This window comes from Lontra canadensis, unplaced genomic scaffold (genome assembly GCF_010015895.1).
Source record: "Lontra canadensis isolate GAN:19392208 unplaced genomic scaffold, GSC_riverotter_1.0 scaffold12, whole genome shotgun sequence".
NCBI lineage: Eukaryota > Metazoa > Chordata > Mammalia > Carnivora > Mustelidae > Lontra > Lontra canadensis.
In genome coordinates this window covers 9,585,998-9,610,467 of record NW_022631006.1, presented here as the reverse complement: position 1 = coordinate 9,610,467, position 24,470 = coordinate 9,585,998, and the positions used below count along the sequence as shown (strand labels likewise).

General features: G+C 48.5%; 1 protein-coding gene across 2 annotated transcripts in view; it reads right to left on the bottom strand.

Annotated features, from left to right (window-relative positions):
* MYO5C (myosin VC) overlaps positions 1-24,470 on the bottom strand; it is a 92,194-nt gene that overhangs the window by 37,308 nt on the left and 30,416 nt on the right. For both annotated transcript variants that reach the window (XM_032856457.1, XM_032856458.1), the window contains exons 10-23: positions 22,675-22,940; positions 18,881-18,962; positions 17,381-17,521; positions 15,628-15,753; positions 12,739-12,822; positions 10,662-10,796; positions 10,116-10,213; positions 8,916-9,002; positions 8,368-8,479; positions 7,373-7,584; positions 5,204-5,369; positions 4,770-4,916; positions 3,204-3,368; positions 1,857-1,950 (exon numbers count right to left, since the gene is read on the bottom strand). In XM_032856457.1, the coding sequence (XP_032712348.1) occupies positions 1,857-1,950; positions 3,204-3,368; positions 4,770-4,916; positions 5,204-5,369; positions 7,373-7,584; positions 8,368-8,479; positions 8,916-9,002; positions 10,116-10,213; positions 10,662-10,796; positions 12,739-12,822; positions 15,628-15,753; positions 17,381-17,521; positions 18,881-18,962; positions 22,675-22,940 (1,915 nt within the window). The remainder of the gene's footprint in view (positions 1-1,856; positions 1,951-3,203; positions 3,369-4,769; positions 4,917-5,203; positions 5,370-7,372; positions 7,585-8,367; positions 8,480-8,915; positions 9,003-10,115; positions 10,214-10,661; positions 10,797-12,738; positions 12,823-15,627; positions 15,754-17,380; positions 17,522-18,880; positions 18,963-22,674; positions 22,941-24,470) is intronic.

The following is a 24,470-nucleotide window of genomic DNA, read 5'->3' as shown; positions in this document are numbered from 1 at the left end:
CATCAAAGCCTGACATCTCTATCTGTACTTCGTTGACATCCCATCCTTGACTTCTACCTCACTTCTGAATCCTGCCCCAGAGGGGAGCCCCGGGAGGAGGTGATGAAAGCTACCCTGAATTACTTGACTAAAAAAAAAAAAAAAAAGAAATAAAACAAAAAACCAACAGTATTCAAATGAGGTATCAAATGTCCCTGAATCAAAAGGACTGCCTCAGAATGTCATGATTCAGCCAGAAGATACTAGAAAAATGTTTAAGCTCTAATTTAGAAGCCAGCATATTTGATATAATTTCAATTTTTACTTCACTCACAGAATCAGCTTTTGTTCTGGTGCTTACTAAGTCTTAGGCCATTTGCCAAGGGGTGAAAAAGCTGCCCGAACGTGACTTTCTTCCTGGGAGCCATGGATGGTGTCCATGTTGGAATCTCAAAAAGGGGAAATGTGTGGTAACATCCCTTAGTCACAGGTCCCTGGGTAAGCGAAGGCTGGTGCTTTTCATACAACACTGTTCGCCACGTGTAGAGAGACCCATAGGATAAGCACTTTATGAACAATAGGTTTGAAAGTTTTCAGGCACTTTTTAGAAGGAAATATAAAATTATGGACCCAAACATGTCAGTGCTGTCAAATATGTACTTCTCAGGACACATTTGTAGGAATTTAAATTTCTTATGGGAAAAATCACTTAGAGTTAGAAGAAAGAGCAAAATATACCCAGGAGCTGTATAACGTAATAAAAATAACAGAGGTGGGCAAGCCCTTCCCTCATTCAGGTCTGAGGTTTCCTCAGGTTTGCTCTGACAGCATGTGCCCATCAACACCCACATCATCGGTCCTCAGAGACCTGGTGGACACCACACGTCATCTGGAACAGGAGGTCACTCCCGGGCTTGGCATCCCCTGAACAGCCTTTCCTGCTCAGCTGGTCAGGACTCGGGGTGTTTATTTCCTCCTCCTGACATGTGTTTCTCCACACCCTGACCTGCACCCCCGGGCTCCTCTGGACCCTGGTGTATCCGCTGCCTGCTAGGCTTCTGGTGTGTGCCAGATCCCCAGGCCTGAGCTACCAAGGCCCTGCTGCCCTGTCAGGGCTCACAGAGAAGAGCTCTGGACGGTATAGAGAAGCAGGTGTGGTCATTTCTACCATCTGGACGGGAACCATCAGGTTCCCATTCTCACTGGGATTGAGCAAGTGCCTACAGTTAGCCTCTGAGTGAGACAGAGCTAGGCTCAGGGTGCCTGTTTCACGCCCCTGAATGAAAGGAATACCACTGGTTCCAAGGGGCTGCGTCAGAAAGCTCAGGGGGGCTACAGCTCAAGGGCTCAGCAGGGCCTGCCCTCACAGCCAGGGCAGGAGCCGGGGGAAGTGACCGCTTTCACCAAGTCATTCGGACAGATCTGAAATCTGACTACAGACCCTCGGCCAGCAGCAGCATTACTGCAGCATTACTGCAGCATTACCCTGCCTGTGCATCAGATCGCCACAAAGGTGTCAAAAAGACCCACGTCTGAACCCTCCCGGCCACACCACGCACAGACACCACCTCCTGATGGAAGGGTTCCAGGCTGACAGCCCAGCCATCTACATTTTGCAAATGGCCCAGGCGGTTCTGAGACAGGGACTGCTGTGCCATCAGACAAAAGATGGGAATGCAACGGAAGAATCTGTAGGGTAACGTTACCACAACTTAAATATAGTTGCTCCTTGCCAAGCAAAAAGCATTCTCATTTCACTGGGAATGCATCACAGATTCCTAATTCTACCTAAAACTCAGTTCATGCCAACAGATATTTCCCGAACGCCTGGACAAGTGAGCACGTGAGAGCACGACTCGGGCTGCCGTGGGCTCTACCTTTCAGCTCTTCAGTCTTCTCTTGGAGCTGCAGCTCTATTTGCTCCTTTTGTATTTCCAGTTCTGAGTTACGCTTCTGAAGCTTTGCCAGTTTCTAGGGAAGGGAAGAACAAAAGCTTTTTTAAAAACCTCACTTTAAGTTTTGTCACCACAGGCTTTCTTGGTGAAAGGCTGCATTTTTGCCCATCCATCCGTCTGTCCATTCATCCGTCTGTCCGTCTCAACTCCTATCCGTGGCTGACAGCCAGCGCCAGCCCGCTGCAAGATGCTGTGCTCCATCTCACACAGGGGATCCGTGTGACTTCAAGCAGACGCGGTTCTCAACCCGGCCAGGCAATGGCTGAAGTCAAGGAGCAACCACCAATCCAAGGTCTCCTCAAAGTAAGAAAATGCCTCTGTCCTTTTCTGGAAGCCTCTCAATAGCCAAGGTATGCATATATTTAATAGGCTAAAAATAATTTATGATACAAAGTGGAACCACACTTTGAGAGTATTATTACTCGGGAAGAATGTGTGATCAGGACAGAAGGCCTATTATCTTAGCTTCTCCTAGTAAAGTATCTGTTGAACCAGCAGCTGGGGCCACTTGGTGCTGATGGCCGCTAACGGGCAGTGCATGCCATGGGAGGGGGCCCTGGGGCTCCAGGCTGCCCCAGACCTGGGTGCCGTAGGACTTTGGAAAGTATAGGAGAGTGGAGGGTAATAAACACCACTGCTTCAGAGAACGGCAGCTCACACTTGTGCCGGTCTCCACAGTAGGCACGTGGCTAAATGATTTCATCTCACAACTTTATCCTCACAAGGACTCTGTCAGTCCCTTTTTGTTACTCCCATCTTACATCAGAGAGGGTAGGGGACTTGCCCAAGGTTGCCCAACCCGATGGCAGCAAAGACGAGATCTGAGCCGGAGACATCTGATCTCTGTCTACTGCTCATTTTACTTGACTACAGAGATGAAAACCTGCCCCAAACTTTGCACTGCTGTTCTGGGGAAGATGCCTCAGGGCACGCTCCAGAAGGACAAGGGACAGGGGACCAAGATCCTCATGGAAGAGAGGTAAGCATCTAGCCAGAGTTCCTTCGCTTTAAAAGGGCTTTCAACACTTCACGATAGTTGAAAAAAAGGAAACCTTATGTTGTATGTCTAGAAGCATGAGCCTCCTCCCCTTCCCCCAGATTCTAGGCCTTTGATCTCCTCCCCTGAAAGGTAGACCTCCCTTTGTTGATGGAAGCCAATAGCAAAATCTGATCTGTTCTGCAGAAATCTGCTTTGTGGGAAAATGCTGTCCTATGACCTCTTTCCCAGGAAGACTCGCATGGATTTCCATAATCACCACCAGCACAGACCTCTTCCATGGCGGCCTTGTATTTCTTCCCCTTCTCCTCATAACTGTGCCTGTGGGCAGCTGCTTTGTCCAGCTCGGATTCCAGTTTCTGCATCTTCTCCGTGTCACCGGCCCGAAGAGCGGCGAGGCTGGTCAGCTTCTCCACCAGCCCATGGTTCTCTTTGTTCTAGAGGAAAAAACAGCAGATATTTGGGGGTTTATCCAAAATAAAGAAGCAATTCCATTTGCCTCTCACAACATTTGACATGGCATCTAAATCTATCAGGGCTTTATCTACACTGATCACAGTTTTAATTACAACGGCACGTATGAGCGTCTTCATCCCACAGCAAATAGCAAGGCAGACGTGGTCAGGCAAACTTCCTGAGCTGATGGCACTCTGAGCGCAGGACCAGCCCAATCCTGGACCTCTAAGACAACCCTAATGCTATGGGATACACAGTGTCCCCTGCTGCCCCGAAAGTCACATGTTACAGTCCTAATACCCAACACCTCAGAATATGACTATATTTAGAAATAGGATCTTTAAAGACAAAATTAAGGTAAAATGAGGTCATATTGGCAGGCCCTAATCCAGTATGATTGGTGTCCCTATAAGAAGAGATTAGGACACAGATACTGCAAGTCAAGAAGGGACAACTCAGTAGAGACCAACTCTGCCAACACTTTGATCTTGGCCTTCTAGCCTCCAGAACTTTGACAAAAGAAATGTCTGTTGTGTAGGCCACACAGGCTGTGGGCATTTGTTATGGCAGCCCCAGCAAACAAACATGCCCAGGGTGGAGCCCTGGCAGCGTCAGGACCCCCATGGGCCCTCCTCCCAGCTGTCGCTGCAGCGTTTTGGTACTGGTCTGCGCAAGACCCGGAAGGGGCAGGCCTGTTGCTCAAGAGCACAATAAGGAGAAACTGCATCCAAACCTCAAGGGTTTTTTTGCACATTTATCCATTCGCTAAGGACTCCTAAGACTCTGTTCATGGCTAAGTTTTAAGTTTCCCCTAGGAGAATCTCAGTATTGTTTGGGACAGGCCCAGAAGTGAGTTTTACAGATATGGATGCTGCATATGACACAGCCCTTCCCCACTAAGAGCATGTGGACTTTTGTTTCCCACCAGTGGAGATGGTATGAGAGGTCTCCCCAAAATAGGCAGGGCTGCAGTTAGACCATATAGACCTTTGGGCAAATTAGAAAGGAGCAACTTCTCTGAGCCAACACAGTCCTAAGGGAGCATGGCTTGGCATGTGGACATCTTTGTGCAGGTGAGAAAAAGGCACTCCTGTCTCAAGGCAGCTTTGTACCAGGACACGTGTTGGCAAAAGCAAAGTTAGCCTGGATTTCAGCCCCACTTACACTCTTCAGCAGCTGACCTTGTGCAGTGTACAACCTATACAACTGCATGGAGCAGCCTTTTACAGTGTACTTCTGTTTTCTGAATAAGGTGGTCCACATAATCTATCTGAACTTCCTAACATGGGCATAAATCTTAACAGCATTAGCTAAGGAATTGGCCCAGGACAAAATAAATCAGTTGGAAAAATACATATGAAAGATACATTATGAACACCTACCTGATCTTCTAGCTTTTTCTGCAAATGCTGGACCCTGTAAGTGAGCTGAATGTTGAGCACAAATCGTCGGATACTCTGGAATCTGCGTCGGGCCAGCCACGCCCGTGCATATTTCTGTAGGATCACAGCCTTGTGTTCCTCCAGCATCTTTAAAACACGATTTTTTGAAATGCGGATTGGTTCCCCACTGTTTCTGTCATCAACTCCTCCAATGTTGAGAGACGCAACTATTAGAATATTCTCACAGCGTAAAATACAAATTTCTTGTAATTAACCCACAGAGTCCTATTACACCTAGACTTCTGAAACAAGGACCAAGCCGACCTATAGTGGACAGACACTCAGATACCAGCACTCCACACTCTCTGCGAAGGTCTTCCTGCAGAAAAAGACCATCTCACTATGACTAAGAAAGTGCAGGGTCTCAGCCGTACCTTTCGGTACCTCCTCCTTGCCAGGAGTCCTCGGGTATAGGCCTGGATGGTAATGGCAGCCACGCGGATCAGCTGGTACAAACTGCGGACAAGATACCCACGACAGTACTTCTGAATGATGATGGCGGCCCATGCTTCTTTCAAGGCTGTTGCCGTAACAGCTTTCCTTGGTTAAAAACAATGCAGAGTGAACCTGTTATCCACAGAGCCCTGGTTTCCCTGGCACAGTGATGAGCTAGGAATCCTGGCATTTTATCCCCCCACTGAGGAACATTCAAATATTTTGTAAATCTACCATTAAACTCTAGAACTCATTGAGTCTAAGGCCCGCTGGAAGTCGGTCTCCTCAGCTTCCGTTCACCCTGATCTGAATGTGGGCCTGCTCCAGGCCAGGGGAACGACGTGGCAACTTGCACGCTCCCCACATTCAGGCTGGTCAATTCACGGTTGCTCACATATGTGAGAAGAAAATGGGGCTTTGGCAGTGCACCTGCTCATTCAGCCCGGTGGGGAATCATGGAGCGGCTCTAGATCAGGGCTTGGCAAACTACAGTCTGGGGACCAATTCTGCAGCCTGCCACCTGTTATTGTGCAGTGTTATGGGGATGCCGCCACGCCTGTCATCTGTATTTTATCCGTGCCTAGCCACAGCAAATTTGGAGAGTTGTGAGAAACTGGCCCCCAAAGTCCAAATATTAGGCTCTTCCAGAAAAAGCCTGTCAACTCCTGTCTAAAGGATCAGAAGTGAAGACAAAGTTCTTCCCTTCAGAGCTGACAACCTCATGTTGCAGACTTATGAATGGCCAGGTGGGATAAGAGGAAAAATAAAGTAACGACTAAAAGATCTGTAAGAGAGATCTTACAGAACTATCATTCTGCTTGTGAGCCAACCATTGATGGAGAAGTGGGATTTCTGGAGACAGTGAAGGCTGGAAAAAGCATTTCAAGCTAAGGACCAGTGAACATACGGAGGCCTAAGCAATGCCGGAAATATTCAGAAAAAGAGAATTTGTCTGGAACTGTCAGAATATAAGATACATGTAAAACTTAGTGAGGTTAGAAAAATAGAGACCATGTGTTATTGAAAAATGTAGTTATTGTATACCCATAGCAGTGTATGAAAGCAGGGTCCCGGCTCTCCCAGAGCTTCCATTCTCATGAACGCATCTAGGCCATGGGGGGCCTTGAATGCCACACCAAAGACTGAGTGTAGGAAATAGGGGTCACTGGAGGCATTAAGGACAAGAGGAGGGCAGTGGCTCCCACAGACTCTGCTTCCAGAAGACAGACAGCGGGGGGAGGCTGTGCTGTGGGACCAGGAGGCAAGGGGTGGTGGAGGCCTCATGCAGGACAGAGGCATAGGAACAGAATGAAGGGACAGGCACGAGAAGTAAGCAGGGGTAGAACTATCAGGCCATTGTGATTCCCAAACAGAAAGGGGGCCTGACCTGGGGAAGAAGATAACCCTGGCTTTTCCTGCCCTAAAGACAGCTGCTGTTGCCTGACTCAGAGGCACAGGAGGGTAAGCCTGACTATGTATATGTGTAAGATGGTCACCTGGTGTGGCGTGGCAAAACCAGCTCAGGTAGAGGTCAGGTACCGTCACACAGCCTGACCTTTAAACAGCTCCCTTTTCCGCTCTCCTCACGGCATGCTGAGGACAGAGGCAGCGCCCATGGACACTAGCACATGCTGCTGTCGGGAAGGACACCCTCTCACTGGCCAGGCCAGCATGGCCTCTGGGAAGCACTCAGTGAGGGGCAGGATTGGTGGAACTGCCCCCCAACTCAGCCATCCCCTTGGTAGGTGCTTTATGTTTGCTGGCAGAGCCTTGCCATGGATCCCCTCGGGTACTGTTGGCACCCCCACTCTCTGCAGGTAGGTTGGTCAGTGGCAACTCACGGCATTTATGTAGGGACCCTGACTGCCTTTGGCATTTTCACTTCCCATGGAAAAGGGGCCCAGTCCCTATACCTGGTTTCACTTCAAAACCCTGATCAGAGCTTCAGGGTCCTAGAGGTCACCTCTGTTGTGAGAACAGTAGGCAGTTAGCACTCCCTGCCCCAAAGACATGACCTTCTCATCTCTAGGCTCATAGACTATGAGAGCCACACGATGAGCGCCCCCCTCCCCCCGCCTCAGCCCCTGGCTTCCTCAGCTCTGGTGTACCTCACGGTCTGCTGACCCCGGAAGTACTGCTGGATGGTCAGAGCAGCTTGTCTTTCTCGGAGAAACTTTTTTCTCTGGAGCCAGCCACGGATGTGCTTTTGTATCACAACACAACTCTGCCTGAGCTTATCAAGTCGGAGTTTCTCTAAATAGGCCACTTGTCCTGCTCTGAAGAAAATTTTGGTTTTACCAAACTGGTACTGATTAGAATCCTGGAAGAGAAAAATGATAGAATCAGAAATAAAAATCTTTCAGAGTTTCTAGAGTGCTTGGAAAAGATGTTTAGAGATTCAAAGATGCCAAAACATTGTTATTTTGACGCATCTGCTCCTGGACAGAAAGCAGAAAAATTCTGATCAGGACCTCAAAATTTATTTTTTGAGATGTCTGTTTAAAGCCACTGGGGGAAGAAATGGACTTGAGGTTCAGGGGTCCGTCTGTGGGGTGAGAGGGGTGAGTGAATGTTCAGTGATTCTCAGTTGGGCTGTTGGGAAGCTTCAGCTTCTCTCGATAAGAGAGCAGAGCCTGGAAAGGTCTGATTTCTGTCTTCATTTTGGTTTGTCTTCACCGCACCCTTTCCTGGCCATGGTACTTCTGTCTTCACTGCCTTCCCTCAACTCACTGCTGCAGCAATGATCCAAATCCACACGGAGTGCCCTGTCTGGGACCCTCCTGGGTCAGAGACTTCTCAGTTGACTGTGTGATACAAGCCAGGCCCATCGGAGCTCCATAGATGGTGGAAAGACAATGTAGGATAGGAGGACTCTGAGGGAGGCTGGGGCTCGAGTCTGGGTCCCTAATGGTGACTCCTACTCTCAAGAGATGATGCCCCCATGAGTGTGTCTGCTCTGACCTCAGCACCCAAATGCTCGGGGCATATTTTCTTCCTTGGCATTCATGACAATACAGTTCTGAGACAGGCGGGTATGGAAACACACCCGGGAGATAGGCAGCTTGGTATGAACTTGTCATTCCCGGAGTTGAGTGAGACTGACCTGGATGAGCCTGTGTAAAACCACTTTGCACACCTCCTTTTTATCACTGAATGAAAGCTCCTGTTTGGTCATGAGCACACCGTAGCGACTATAGAATTCGATGTACGTCCACCTGCAAAGTCAAAGGGGATCTAAGGAAGCGTGGCTGCGAGGAGGCATGGCCTGTCTGCAGTTTCCACTGCTGATGGGTGGTGGAGTCAGTCCTGGGATGACAGCACTAACCTTTGACCTCATCCTGTGTGCCCCCCATACCGTATTTCTGCTAACACTCTGCCCCAACAATTGTGCTCTCTCCTCCCCCAGGAGCAGTGCAGGGGCAGCAGGTGGTGTTCACCAGCCATGGAAACAGGTGATGGGGTGGCAGTGGCCCCTGTCCCATGCACCGCCTGTCAGTGGCCCTCTTCTGGCCTTCCTAAAGCCCAGTAGGAAAAATCTTGGGGGCATCTTCTGCAGGTATCTGACAAAAACGCCTGGCAGGCCCTCCCTTGGTTCTCAGCAGATCTGAAGTTGGGCCTTCTTCCCCACCAACACATGGCGTGACCACGAACCTGGATGGGTAGCTCTGCGCACTGATGCGAATCGTCTCTAAGACGCCGCAGGCTCGCAGCTGCTGAGCAATCCTTCTGGAGTCGAACCTGAAAGAAGACATGAGTCAGGAGATGGGTTAAGCCGTGGTGATGGACAAATGTGCTCGAGCAGTGCAGCAGAGCCACCCGGGCAGGCCTCTGCGCTCCCCACGCCGGCCCCCAACAGCCACTCCACGGAACCCCAGAAAACAGCAGCTCTGCCGGCCTTCCGGAAGCTGACTGAGGGCTCGGAGAAATGAGCAATGGAGTCTGATGGTGGAAACAGGGAGGCGGCTTTGTGGGGAGAGGGCCTTTGGTTCAGCTTTGCAGGACAACCAGAGTGGAGGAAACATTCCCGCCCGCCCCCTCCGAGTGTCCATTTGACACTAGATTTCCCTTGAAGGGACAGGGACACTGGCCAGCTGAGGTCTGAGCATCTGGTGGTCCCCCCAGACACTGGCCACCTCCAGGATGGACCACATCCCTCAGACACCTCTCAGCTCTAGTCAGCTCAAAGAGACTCTGCAACGTCCACTCCTGAGCCTGGGGATTTCCCAGGGGCTCCAGACAGCAAGTTGCACGTCTCATGCCATGTTGGAGAGTGAAACCTCTGTTCCTCTACCACCTTTCTTTCAAAAATCAAATTTTCTTTTTTACTGATGTCTAAGTGACAGGCAGCATCACAGTCATAGCTATGAGGTGTGCAACATAGTGACCTGGTATTTGTACACACTGTGAAACGGTCCCACTCACCTCCCCCAGAGTTATAACAGTTTCTTTCCTGTGAGGATGGCTTTTAAGACCTACACTGTTAGCAACTTTCCAACACACAATATAGTATTATTAACTATAATACTATTATAGTTAATAGTTAAAATATAACATTTAGTGACCATGATGTACACAAATCCTTCTTATAAGCAAGGAGCTGCTCTGGCTTTCCCAGCTGCATGAACTTCAGTTGTGGGCTATTCTTGGAAAGCTGGCCCCTTTGCTTTGGCCTGGAGACAAGCCTCCTGAGAGGGGCTGTGCTGGCTTACAGTGTATGTGAAGGACGGAGCTGTTCTAAATTGTTAAAAAGCTAGAAACAGTAAACTTCAAGAGAATTATAAGCAAATTTTCCAACATTGTGACAGAAATGGTCTCCTCAGTGTTTTCACTCTGCTGCATAGAAACACTTACTCGAAGGGTAATTTCTCATCGTTTGGCTTGATGCATCGCACATAGTGGGGTGTGGTTGCATTGAGGGTTTCCATGAGCAAATACAGAGAGCTGCGGAACTAGGAGACAAGGTCAGAGATAAAAATGTCATGCTTAAGTCAAGGCAAAAAAAAAAAAAAAAAAAAAAAAAAAGGCCTAATCTTTGTAAATAAAGAAGGAGAAATGTTAACTTCATGCATTAACAACTATTATGAAAGCTTTCAAACCATGACTGTGATGATTACTAGCAGGTCCTATACTCTGGACAGAATGCTGCTCTATCCAATTTTCCCAAACAGCAGGGAACTCAGTAAATCATGTCACTGTGTGAACACGTGGTTTGCTCAGGCGTGTACAGCCTTGGAGGCTGAGGTGTGATGATGATGACCTTTGGCCTTTCTTTGCACTTACATACATAGTAGATGTGAAGCAGCTCAGTGCCCATATCCAGGCCTGGAATGCCGGCCCTGCCACTGCCTGGCTCCCCATGGGGCCTGGCCCCCTCGCCCTCAGTTACTTTCGGGGTACCTTGTTCCCCACTGTGGTCCGGAACTGCTTGTTGCTTGGCTTGATGGCTGGCTTTGCAGATTTAACTGTGATCGCTGACCTGAAAGGGGAAGGAGGAACCGGACTTTCTTGAAAAAAGCTGGCGCAGAGTTGGAACTGGAAGAAACAGAGAGGATTTCATTGTCCAAAGGTGTTCACTCTCAGTTGTCAGCTGATACGAACCACAAAAACAGTCACAGCAGGCCCATGTAAAGTGAGGTTAGCAGTCTCTAACGTCTACAGTCAGATCTGAATCCCACAAGAGGACTCTCCTCCCTCAGGGTGACACAGGGCTTCTTTCCAGGAACGTGAGCAGAGAGAAATCCGTGCCGAAGTCTACGTGGGTCCGTGGGTCTGTATGCTGTTTCTACACCTGGAATCTCCTCCCTCCTACCTCATGTTTTCATCCCTGTACAATTAAGTTCTACCCATTATTTGAGATTCTCTTAAAATATTTTCTGGCTCCACCCCCTTCATCTGTTTAGAAAAAAGGTTAAAAAAAAAAAAGATTTAAAAAATTTGTGTCCTAACTCAGATTAATTCCAATTTCTTCTAAATAAGGTAATCTTCTTCTAAGATACTCGTTACTTTCCATCAAACATCAATTACTTCTTTGTCTTACCATCTCAGAGTGAAACTCAATTTTTTCCCCTTTCAAATCAGACATTAACAGTCTCCTTTGGGGGAGAATCCCTGTATTCCACCCCCCTGCGAAACCAGTGGGTCTGAACGTGCCACACCTCTGAGAGGCTTTGTGCTGAGCCGGGACACCCATCTGTGCTTTCTCGTGACCCGCATCCATCTTCTAGAATGGACCCTGGGGAACGCTTGGTGGTGAGTAAGAAATTGGTGAATTAAATCAACTAATTTTGTACACGAGATGCAGGCCATTTCCACTCTGAATTCTCTAACATAAATCGGTTTTAATAACTGAAGTTGACATGCTGGGGACTTATTTATGATTGTTAGGGGAAGCCCGCATGCTCATTTGGGAACCTGTCAGAACACTTGACTAAGAACAGAGGACTGGGGATCTTTTAAAAGAGGAAAATAATAAATATGATCTAACCAAATATTCACACAATGAAGGTTCACGTATGGCTTATTCTTAGTCTCAAATGTTAATAAGGAAATGTTTGAAGAGGAAGAGAAAAATCCAGAAGTCATTCCTTTGACGACACTATTCCTCATACAGAACTGTGGATTTGAGGAGCTCGCACATCGGAGCCAGCACCTCTTTCCCTGGGTCACCCTCCTTCTGTCTTGCCCTGGTTTCCTTTGGATGCTTAGCACCACCTGCCATTGCTACTTATGTGGTTAGGGTCTGTCCCTCCACAAGGACGGGAGCCCTGACTGCCTTGTTCACCGCTGTGTCTGGAATCTAGGACCAGTGCTTGGCACATGGTAGTGCTATAGAGATATTTGTGAGTGAATGAATCAAATGTAAACTGTGGTCCCTTAACTGGTTATATGTTAGCTATTCTTCCTCTCTGGCTTCCCACACATTTTTATTTATTTATTTATTTTTAAAGAGACGGGGTCTCGCTCTGTTGCCCAGGCTGGAGTGCAGTGGCTATTCACAGACGCGATCCCACTACTGATCAGCTCAGGAGTTTTGACCTGCTCCGTTTCTGACCTGGGCCGGCTCACCCCTCCTTAGGCAACCCGGTGGTCCCCCGCTCCCGGGAGGTCACCATATTGATGCCAACCTTAGTGCGGACACCCGATCGGCATAGCGCGCTACAGCCCAGAACTCCTGGGCTCAAGCGATCCTCCTGCTTCAGCCTCCCGAGTAGCTGGGACTACAGGCACGCGCCACCGCACCCGGCTCGATCTCTGATTTTATATCTAGTGGATATTTATTTGGATGCTTTCAGAAGCCTGATACATATTTCAGTCCCCATTCCAAAAGAGTTATTTCTTCTAGGTCTGAGCTACAGTTTCCCACTGCAAGACAGTACACACCCCACATACTTCTTACTCTTTCCTGATGCACATCTAGGTCCATGTCAAGTTATATAGCAAATAACATTAATTACCCCCTTAGAAACTTACAAACCTTGCTCGCTCTCATGATTTCAACCAGCATGTCATAGACGGTATCTCTGTTCTTTTCAAGGAAACCTTCACATTTATATTCTACCTACGCAGAGAAAGGATTTAATTATTCCCAAAGAAACAAAAGCAGACAGCATCTAAGTACCATGGGGTTTTTCTTTTTCCTTTTAAACAATGATGAATGAAGGGGCTAAAAAGGCAAGCCTCTAAAAAGAGATTCAGTTTCGTTTATCACAGAAAACCATTTATATAAAACTTTGGGAGGGGGCGCCTGGGTGGCTCAGTGGGTTAAGCCTCTGCCTTCGGCTCAGGTCATGATCCCAGGGTCCTGGGATCGAGCCCTGCATTGGGCTCTCTGCTCAGCGGGGAGCCTGCTTCCCCCTCTCTCTCTGCCTGACTCTCTGCCTACTTGTGATCTCTGTCAAATAAATAAATAAAATATTAAAAAAAAATAAAACTTTGGGAGCTGGGAATACGTCATCTGTTGGAAAGAGCCAGGCTCTTGCACTGCCTGGATTTCTCACTAGTCACTGATCACGCTGTATACACCTGTTGGTTCCTTCTAGCCACAGGTGACCAGTCATTCCTGCAGTGGGTGCAGTTAATACACACAGTTCTACAAAGAACTGGCTTGGGGTTCACTTTGCCTTTGAAACCATCTGGAGGAGGAAACTATCTCAGTGTTGTCCTTTGGGTTCAAACAGAAATATTTTCCTAAAGCAGCATTAATATGGTAGAGAGGAAAGAAAAACTGACCATTTGACCACAAAGTTTTTGAGGGCCACCAAAACCCTTAGAGTTGGGTCAGGGGGGTAAATGTCTGCACTACTTCAGTCTGGTTTAGGGAAACTCCCCGTGGCCCTTTCAGAACCATAAGGCTTCTTGAATCCCTCGAACATATCCACGGTGGTTGCTTAAATATTCAAACCCAAATAGTTTATACCTCCGGGTTACATAGTTTATTATATGATACATATTTTTCATAAATTAGAAAATATGTTCAAAGTACAATTTTCATGACTGTGCAAAAACAGGCTTTTGGGGATGCTGGTATCTGGGGGAAGAGAGGGTGTTCACAGACCCCTGAGCAAGTACTCTGCTTTGTCCCCCCAAGGGAGGCAGCATCCTTGCTGGGAAGAGTTTGGATTAAGAACCAGGAACACTGGCTATGTTCAAACACTCCCTTGTGAATGAAGACCTTGGGTTGTTGCATAAATTCTTCCTCGCTGGTGGTGTGAGCCACTGGCTTAAACGGACAAAGGTTTAACAATGTAATAAGACCATCTGTGGGGACAGTGTCACAGCTGCCTCTGTCGGGAGCTCTGGGGACTGTGGGAAGATGCACTGACTTGCTACATCTAAGCGCAGCCGTCTCACTTTCAAAATGATTGTATTTCCCTGGCTAATTAAACAGGGAACCTAAGCTAACCTTACAGTGTATGTGGTTTCTTCCCACCAACCTGCAATCCACCCCAAATGCTGCTTTTAAGAGGGACTTCCTGGAAGTGCCAGGGGGAGGGACTTAAATGTGCAGAAACCAAGTACGGTGAAGAGGGTCTTGAAGTGAATCCCATATGTCTGATACCTTTTTGCTCCCCTTCCCCTTTCTCCCATGGGATCCCAGCTGTGGAATTGCAGAAGACAACCACTAGAAACCTGAGATATTATCATTCATTTCATATGCATCCCTTCAGGAATCAAAAACGCTAGCAGGTTTTTACAGTGCTCCTCTAGCCCGCAAAATCATTACGACTTTCCAGCTTGTTGCCCCCTGCCCTGCCCTCGCAGTCACCATAAGCACACTCTGACCCCAGCACTAGCATTGGTCCCATGATCCCCAGGCACTGGCCAGGCCCCAGGAGTGACACCCAACCAGCAAATGCTCTGAGGGCGGGAGTTTCCTTAGGGAACGAAAACAAGAGGAGAACATATGTTTATGGCAAGTGGTTATGGTGATTTTTCTTTTTTTTTCCCTATTTCCTAAGCTTTCTGTAATGTGATTTTTTTTTTTTAATTTGACAGAGAGAGAGATCACAAGTAGGCAGAGAAGCAGGCAGAGAGAGAAGAAGAAGCAGGCTCCCCGCTGAGCAGAGAGCCCGATGTGGGGCCCTAGGACCCTGGGATTAGGACCTGAGCCGAAGGCAGAGGCTTTAGCCCACTGAGCCACCCAGGCGCCCCTGTAATGTGATTTTTAAATAACCTTTTCTTTTTATTAAAGTAATGTCTCATTAAAAAAATAGATCAAGGGGCGCCTGGGTGGCTCAGTGGGTTAAAGCCTCTGCCTTCGGCTCAGGTCATGATCCCGGGTTCCTGGGATCAAGCCCCGCATTGGGCTCTCTGCTCAGCAGGGAGCCTGCTTCCCCCCCACTCTCTCTGCCTGCCTCTCTGCCTACTTGTGATCTCTGTCTGTCAAATAAATAAATAAAGTATTAAAAAAATAGATCAATGAAGAAAATAAAGATCGTCTAGAAAATACATCTTGAGCCAGCCTATGTTATCAGTGTAATAAACATATTACAATTTAATGAAAAAGGAAAGCCTCAAAAAGGTCCAGCTTTCATTATTGAAAACAATTATGCCGTCTTGATTATAACCGTTTCATAGAGGAAATAAACGGATAAGAGATTCATGAATTCCCAAGAAATCTAAAATCAGAAATGAGGCCCACTAGCCACACATTTATCTTTAAAGCACTGCAGTTGAAACTCGTATTTTGCGACAAAAACAAGTTAAAAATTGTTAAACACATGTGCATGTCTCCTTCGTCACGGCAAGGCACCAAGACCGAGTGTGACTTGAGTCTGGCCAGAGAAGCCCCTGCCTGTCCACAGCATCTAGGAAACCTCTCCAGCGTCAACGCAGACGGCATCGCCCCAGACTCTCCCTGTACCTTGTCAGCAAAGTGCTGGATGATGAAGGATGCATTTGACATCCTGGGTTTCTCAAAGAAAGAGTTCTTGTTGACAAAATTATTATACAGCTTTTGAAGCCAGTTTTCATCAGTTCCATGTGGTAACTGCAAGAGAAAAGGAAACCAGAGAGTGAGAAAACTAGAGCTGAAAGATTAATAGGGGCACAAAAAAATACTAATTCTGACAAACCAAGGTGAGCCGACCACTCAGAGTGAGCTGCATACATCTGCGGCTCGTTTTTATAAAGCATCTAGGCGCACATCTGTCCTTGATCCTAACAGCCTTGGCAGTGCCACTTATACAGACCTATCAATGCCCTTGTAGAAAAACAAAATGTTATGAACTAGAAGGAAATGGACATAGAATGAAACTCAAGAATTGAAGAAATTTATTTTTGCAAAATTGGCAGTATTCCTATTATTTCTTCCCAAAGAAGTCTAAAGTTTCGGGGCAAAAAGAGCATAGATTTCATTACGTGAGTGAAATCTTGCTTGATTTCTTGCTTGGTTCTTCTTGCTTGAACGGGGAAAGACTGGCCCCTAAATGTAACCCTCCCCGCTTCACCCCTACCTCGGGAAAAGAGCTTTTCTTTCATTATATAGCCTAGTTAGTAACTACTTCCTCAAACAAAACTAGTTGCAAAACTTGTTCTTGATACTGGTGATATGGAAGTAATCAGTGATATTTGACCCAAACTCAGCGAATTTAATCCCCCATTGTGTCCAAAAGACTCCTGAAGGCTTCTTTGTGACACCGGTTGCCTAGCCAACGTCTGTGTAGAACAGGTACAAATACCTCCTAGAGGCTGCCTTGGCCTGGGCACCCTGCTCTCACTAGATGGATCCAGAATGCTTAGCCCTGCCGCCAGCCCTTTAATCTTGGATTACTGGTTGCTACCCAGGTGGGACCAGAGAGAAGAATCTGTGAGAAAAAGCATGGAATTGAGAATTCCAGGGAGAAAAGGCCAGTTAATCTTCAACATTATGATGTATTTTTTAAAATCAATTTATGTTTAAAAATTGTGACACAATTAATTACTTTTATTTTAAGCCACTAAATTTTGAAAAAAAATTATTTATTTTTTTAATTTAAGTTTTCGTTAGTGAACATTCAGTGCAATGTTGATTTTTGGAGTAGAATTCAGTGATTCATCACTTACATACCACACCCCACAATACAATCTTTAAGCCAAAAAATGAGTACTGTCCTGGGGATTATTTGTCCCTGTGGTCCCACAAGAGCCTCTGCTAGTCTGGCCCACTGTAAATGTGCTCTTTCTACAGGGAAATAACAACAGGAGAACTAGAGGCCTCTTCTCTTGAATTGTATGATGTTGATTTTTCAGCTACCCCTCCCAATGGATGACTCACAGGAATGAGGAAATAAAAGAAAATTCAGTTCTTATTAGTCATTAACAACTGGTGTGAGGTCACCTGCTATTTTCACATCCATTCTAAATACGCCTTGGACAGCCTCAAAGAGCTCCTCCTTGGTGGACATGACCTGAGAGGTTATGCATGGTACCCAACAGTGGGCTATACATGGTGAGGGTAGAAGGCTCAGCTGGCCCTCTGGGGTTCCTGCTATGGACTGCCGTTCCAGCATTAATGTCCAACCAGTTGGGTAACACATCAGGAATTTACATGTACACCAAAAAAAAAAAAAATACAGTTTGTAATATTCTCATTTGTCACTACACAGAAGTTGAACAAAAAAATTTTTTTAAGTTACCAAGCATTCTTCATCCAGTAACTCCAAAATACCCATTTTGGCTTCGATCAGGTCAATAACTGGTTGGTTGTCATAAAAATCTATCAGAGTCCAAGGGATATCTTCCTTCATGTATTCTTCTTGTTCAAGTTTAAAGACATGCTAGAAATCCAGAAGTTAATAGAGAAAACAAAACAGAACATTAAAGTGTGCTTTCAACGTCCAGGTTATAAGCACTTGGGAAATACAGAGACCTGACTGGTTCACAATGTTTAGGGAAGACCCTGAGGTGCAGGCCACCGTCCTTACCCATGACCGATGCTGCAGAGTTCCTAATGTGACCATCCCACCTGGTCTGAGTGGGATCCCAGGTCCTGGGGACCACCCAAAGTGGTCCTGCAACTCCTCTTTGCTCACAGCATTGCCGCTAGCCAAGACAGGTGCAGCCTCTCTGGCTGGGTGGGAGCCAGCCTGCCTGAGAATGCTGGCTGTGGGGCCGGTGTGAGATGCCAACAACATGGAGAGCTCTGTTCACTACTTGTTCAGGCCATAAGAGTATCAGGGAGGCTTCCCGGAGGACTGGCCCAGACTCATCCCGGCTGCAGGTGGCAGGAGGGGACGGGCAGTGAGGAGAAAGCCTCCCACAGAAGAATCCCCGTGCCAGCTGGGAAGCCCAATGGGAGGTTGAGAAACCTGGCTCTCTTAGAGGCCAGAGAGCACAGTAGAGATGGGGCCGAGGGGAATGCAAAGGATGATGGGGTGACTTCAAGGGCGTGATGAAGCCTATCTACTGGGAATAAACTTTACTCGTAGTTATTAAACGCTAAACTTCCAGGGAATCCTTGAGATTACGTACATAACATACATTTGCAATGGGATGAAATTTAATGTTATACGTGGATTAATTCCAAAGTGAGGAAAAGGAAAGAAAAGAAACATTTACTGGGTGTGACTCAGTGTTAGGTCCAGTCCTCACAACAGTATCAGACGGGCAGATACCAGTGACCATTTTTCCCAAAGAGGAAACAGGCTCTGAGCGTAAGGTCCCAGAGGAAGATAGGGAGAGCGGAGATTCAAACCCAGTTCCCTTTGAATAAAAGTCCATGGTCTCCATGATGTCACACTATTTTTTTTTTCTTCAGGAATGTTTTAGGAGAAGCTAAATTTCAAAAGACAAGCAAGAATTTGCCAGGTGAAGAAGAAGGGATGGGGAAGTGACAGGAGTCGGTGGGTTATGGCACAGAGGCTTGCAAGGCCGTGGGGCCTTCAGGAGACTCAATCATTTGGTCTGGCTGCACAGAGGGTCTGTGAACTAGCTGGGCTAGTGATGGACTGTGGCCAAGCAGCTGGCCAGGGGGCTAGAATACGAGGAATAGACTGGGAAGGTGTAATTTCAGAATGTGGCCACATGGTGGTGCTGTGAGCTGGCATGGGGCTCCTGCACTGTGCAGGGGGATCTGAGAACCGGTGGATAGGAAGGGCTGAGAGACCTAGTTTCAAGAAGGCAGAAAAGTCACTTACCAGGTTAAACTGCTGTTGCAGCTTCTCATTAGCGTAATTGATGCAAAACTGTTCAAAGCTGTTCACATCAAAGGTTTCAAAACTGAAATATGGTTTAAACAAGTTAAAACATACTTGCAGGGCATTTGCATCTGTTTTTAGGTAAGTACTTTTTTGACAAACTTCACAGTTTAAAAGTTTGCTGCTTTCGGCCAGTTTTAAATATGCCCCCAAAGCTTCTGGTTTTACTATCCTGGCAGTTGATAAATCATTTCCAGGCTGCGGGGGAAGGGATCTGGTATGTACAAAACACCTGCCCTGAGGCAGGCTGGTCCCGATAGGTTGTATGATTTGCATCACACAACAGCACCCAGACTCCATTACCCTCTTTGTTGGTGAGGGAATAAGGCTCTGAGAGGTTAGGAAGCGTGCCTGAGGTCACACAGCTTTTATCAGACTCAGCCGTGAGCCTGCCTATGACAGCTGTGCTTTCAGGGAAAGGCAAGGCTGTTTTCCTGTCCTCCCATTCTGTTGAAGGCACAGTTCTGCCTCCCCAATGCCTGGTTTCAGAATTCTTGGAGGACAAAGGCAAGGTCGTCTAAGAGCCCACAGCTCAGCACACCTCATCAGGTCTGTTCTCAGACTTGAAACACTTGTGTCCAGAGTTGCAAAGTCAAGACCCTGGGAGGAGGGACAGAAACGGGAAGTGGACTGGAGACCACACCACAGGGAGCTTACACCGCAGGGAGCCATTCAGCCCCCACCTCAGCAGCGGACAGTGATCAGCACACAGGTCCGAATGGGAGAATGTTTGATTTCCAAGAGGAGCTGGAAATCTGGACTCGTATGTGAATTCTCCTCTCGCTCTGGAAGACATGGTGTTGGCTGAACAGAACACAGCACAGCCTTCTGACCCCAGCCACGAGACTGCTCCTGCCAGGAGGAAGCTGAGTGCCCCAGGGTCTTGGGGTGGATGCTCACGACCTCACTTGACCCTAACACGGCCCTAGGTCAGAAACAGCAGGACCCCCTCCCCCACCATCACACTTGAGGGCCAGAGGCCAACAGCACCAAGGGGTGCCAGATGCATCATTTGACCCCAGGCCTCAGTTAATCCTCTAATTCTGAGCGGTTCCTGCCAGCTCCAGCCACAGGTTCCCTGAGAGTGGCACTTGACTGAGCCAGGCTGTCTCAGGTTAGAATTCCAAGGCAGGGCAAGGGCCTGGACTGGGCTCTAGACAGCTCTAGGGTGACTCAAAGCAGGAGCAGAGCCCACACAGTTTGGGCCAGGGTAGAGTCCAAAGGGCCTCGTGGTGCCCCACAGCTCACAGGGCCAAAGGCGAGGCTTTCTAGAGCGGGAGTGGAATATCAAATACCAGTGATTATCACCTTGTCCTTTTACACATTCCCTCTCCCAAAAATGGGCCCTCAGATCTGAAGTTCAAAACCCATGGAAAGACCTGAATCTGTGACCTGAAATGCCAGAAGCACACAGGCTAGGAGACCACTTCACGTGAGTGATACTCATGGTTCTAAAGATGCCATTTGATCCTCCTAATGACCCCGTGAGGGAGGCCCCAGCTTAAGGAGGCAGAAACTGAGGCTTGGAGGGGTCTTGCCACTTCCTCAGAGCCACACATCCGGAGCTGCCGTGCTCCCTCCCAGGGTCCTGAGCCCCAGCCTCTGGCCTTGCCCACTCTGTGTCCAGAGCACATAGACCCTGACGGGCTGGGGAGCCTCAACTCTGAGTGCTGCTCTGAGCAGAAACCTCAAGGCTCCCAGCTTCGGCAGTCATTGCTTTCAGTGCTGGCCACTTTTCCTTTGAAGCTGCTGTATTTCCAGATCAGACTGAGCTCAGTTCTCTCAAACACTGCCTGGCGTGCCTGAGCAAGGGCCGAGCATCAGGGGCTCGGCACACGGGGAAAGGCGGGACAGGGTTCACACCTGCAGCAGCACTGCCCCTCAGAGGGGAGCTTATGTTTTTAGAGTGGACCCTTAATTCACAGGTGGCAGCAAGCATGCTACTTGTATTATCTCTGAAGTGGATTTTAATGTAAAAATTTAGGCTAAGACCTACTTTAACAAGTCCTTATAAATTTAGTTACTGTCTCAGGTTTGTTCACATAACCAAAACCTCAGATTCCTTATCGCAGGGGTCTGCAGGCTTCGTTCATCTGCCTCCTGCCTGCCATGGCCCTCACTCCCTGCTGCTTGTCCTCAGCTGCCCTCCTCTCTCCCCCAGCCCCTGCTGACCTCCGGCCTACCCACCGGCTTAGTTGCTCATTCCCATCCCAAGAAGCTTCCCAATCTCTAATTACCTGCCTGCCTTCTCCACTAAAATTTAAGTTCCAAGAGGGCAGGGGCCATGTGCCTATTCTGCTCCCCAATCACACCCCTCACATGCCTGGCACTTAAACATGTGTGGGATGAATGGAATCAACTACCCTTAAAGGACTATTTATTTTTAAGACATTTAAAAGCACAGAAAAGAAGAGAATGCTATAGCAATCCCCTAATTCTCCCACAATAAAAGAGAGCATTGTTAAATAAGACTGTTTCTTTTTAAGTCTACTGAGAGTCTACTGGCCATTCAAATTCTCTTTTTAGCACAAGACAAGGTAAATCATTTACTATACTATCCCCCTAATGGATCAGTGTATTAGAACTGTTGACACACGCTATTAATTGGGAGTCACATGCACTAACTCAGACTCTAAATCAAACAAAGCACCTCCCCTGAGGCACTGTCTCGCATTGCACAGCTATGGGAAAGCCCACTCTCTGCACTGGGGTAAAAGTTCCACAGCTTCGTCACAGCCCGTGTGCTCCCTCCATCCCTCAGCAGGACGTGGTGGGGGCTAGCCGGCTCTCTTCTCTGTATGGGTAAGAGAGGTTGGGCTGCTGCTCAGAGGGTAAGGGGGAACACTCCCCAAGCCGGGTGGGGTGGGGGGTGGCCCTCTGCGGTGCCCTGAATGGAATGACTGGCCCTCTCCCTCACTGAGAAACCAGGACCCGCCCTGGGAGGGGTGAGGGAGGGGTTGGGGGTTTGAGGCCAGTTGCCACAAACAAAAAGCCTGAGCGTCAATGACCCTCAGAGCTCGCCTCCTCGCTGGCCTGTCCTCACTCACGCTCTAAGGATTCTACAGGCCTCTTGGGCATGCGTCTGGCCTTGGATTTAGAAAAGGAGGACCGGGCAAAGAGGAGGAAGAGCAACCCCAGTGTGGTGGGAACTTGGCCCCCAACGGTCTGAGAACAGCTAGAGCAGGGCCAGTCCGAGAATGGAAGGGAGCTCCGCGGTGTACGAGGCTGGTGGCTCAGATGCCCGGCTTTGAGTCTGCCTCGGACCCTGGCAGCCTGGGCAAGATGCGGGACCTCTGGGACGGTCCCTGCGCCCTTTGCTACCGGAAAGGTGTGTCAGGGCTCCACCCTCCTCCGGACCTCCGCAGGGAAACTGACAGGGGCTCTCCCACCAGCAGAGCCACCCAGGACCCCTTTCGGCCTGCAAGCCTGGGTTGTTTCCCCTCTGTCTGAGAAGTCGGGGAGAAAGTGCAGGCGATCAGCCAGCACCGTGGCCAGCAGGCCGTGAGCTCTGGCTGCTGGCTGCTGGTAATTCGGCATTTAGGTCATATGCTCTAAGTGAAACACACCGCAGCCCAGGGGGCTGTACTTAATTAACATCCACGCGTGCAAACGTAGAGAACACCACCCTTTTGATCACGTGAAACACAAAAAAGAAACCAGAACAAAACGATCTAAAAATAATGGCCATTTGACATTTAAATGAGGAAAGACAGGCTCACAGAAGAGAATCTTACCCATAAATGTCCAAAACACCAATAAAAGTGTGCTGCTTGCCTGAAAACTGCAACGCTTGGTTAATTCTCTCCACAATGAAGTCGAACAGGTGAGCGTAGATCTTCTTGGCCAGTGCGTCCCTAGCGGTGACTGCCTGGGGCCTGGTCATGGGCTTCACCACTGTCTCGGAGGTTGTGATGAGTCTGCGACTGCAGAGCCACTGGGCAACTTTGGCCCTCTCCAGGCCCAGGAGCTCACAGAACACTTTCAGGTGCCTGTCGTCCTCCTTCAAACACAAGCACAAGCCCCATCAGGGCCGTCTGGCCATCGAACCCAGCACCAGCCCACCCGGCCAGGGCTCCGGGGCCTCCACCTGGGCCTGTGCCAGGGACAAGGACGAGCTGGCATGAGAATGACCAGGCTCAACCAGACAGGCAGGCCTGGGAGGACAGCAGGAGGGCTACAGCGGCACAGAGCTTGCATCAAGGTATGGTTGGGATGATGCCAGGCAGTCTGGGGCCGCGTCCCACCTGGGTTGTCATTCTGGCTAAAGAACGTCCACAGTGAGTCAGGCCACGGAAGCAATCCTCCCCTTCCTGGACACGCGGACACAGCCTCAAGGCCCCTCTCTTCCCTTGGCAACATGCCCAGACTACCTGTCCCTACCTGTGTGGTCAGGGTTTGCGTGGGGGGTCTAGCCCCAAGGTACCTAGATGTCATCATCAGAGAACCTGACAACAGGGCTCCCTTAACCGAGCTGGCTTCCCAGTGGACAGGAGGAATGTGTGCAAGGTTTTTCCTGGACACACAAAGTGAATCTTGCTTTTGTCCCAGCTGCCCTGCTGGTCAGAGACAAGGAAAGGTCTGTTCCTGTCTGTCCTCAGCCAGCATGGACAAGGAGTCCTTGTTACCTGGCAAGGAGATGTGACCCTTGTGAGTGAGCACTACCATTCCCCTTGGGCAAGGGAACTTCCTTGGCGCGCTAATCTTCAGAGGTCATCACGGCCAATGGGAAAACTACGTGGCTGCACTTGAAAAGCATCAGGTTACAGAGGAGCAATAAATCTAGAAAGTTCTGCTGCCTCCTTGCTATCCACCCACACCCCTTCCTACCAACACCGCAGTAACACAAAGCTTGTATTCACCTGCCTGACCACTGGGGAGCAGAATGGTAGAACCATGGCTTTCTTCCTTCTAAGAAGGAACTAAACCATCGGAATCAGAAACATTGAGGTACAGGTGCTGCTGCAGGCAGAAAGGAGAGGGACAGGAATTCTTAAAAAGATGGCTTCCTCCAGATTGGGTCTGCCCAACATTTCAAGTTTCTGATGCGAATGAATGGTATGAATGTTCCAAAGATAGGATCACTAGTTATAGAACTGGTGATTTGCTATGAAGATTCTACATCTTTTTCAGAGACTTTGTCTCCTCAGGGTGATAGACAAAGGATTTTTATTCTATGAGTTTTAACTCCTTCTCCAAAATACTACCTTCATAGCAAACTTCATGGGACAGAGATCAGTGCAAGGGAATTTGTTGGGAAGATATCAGATCTTTAGTCCATGGAGTTTGAGAAGAACAAGGGCAGAAGCCCATTTATCAGAGGTCGATGAGAAGGCACAGAGGGAGACCCACCGCTACCTGCACACCAGGCTCCTACCCACACCTACCATCCCCTCTCCCAGAACCTTCCAGTTCTGTGCCAACTGACTGGGTGAGGGCTGGACACGGGGGGCATGGGACGGGCGCTTAGTGTGAGAGCTTGAGGAGAGGGAGGAGAATTACTTCCTGGTCACAAGACAACAGGACTGAAGCC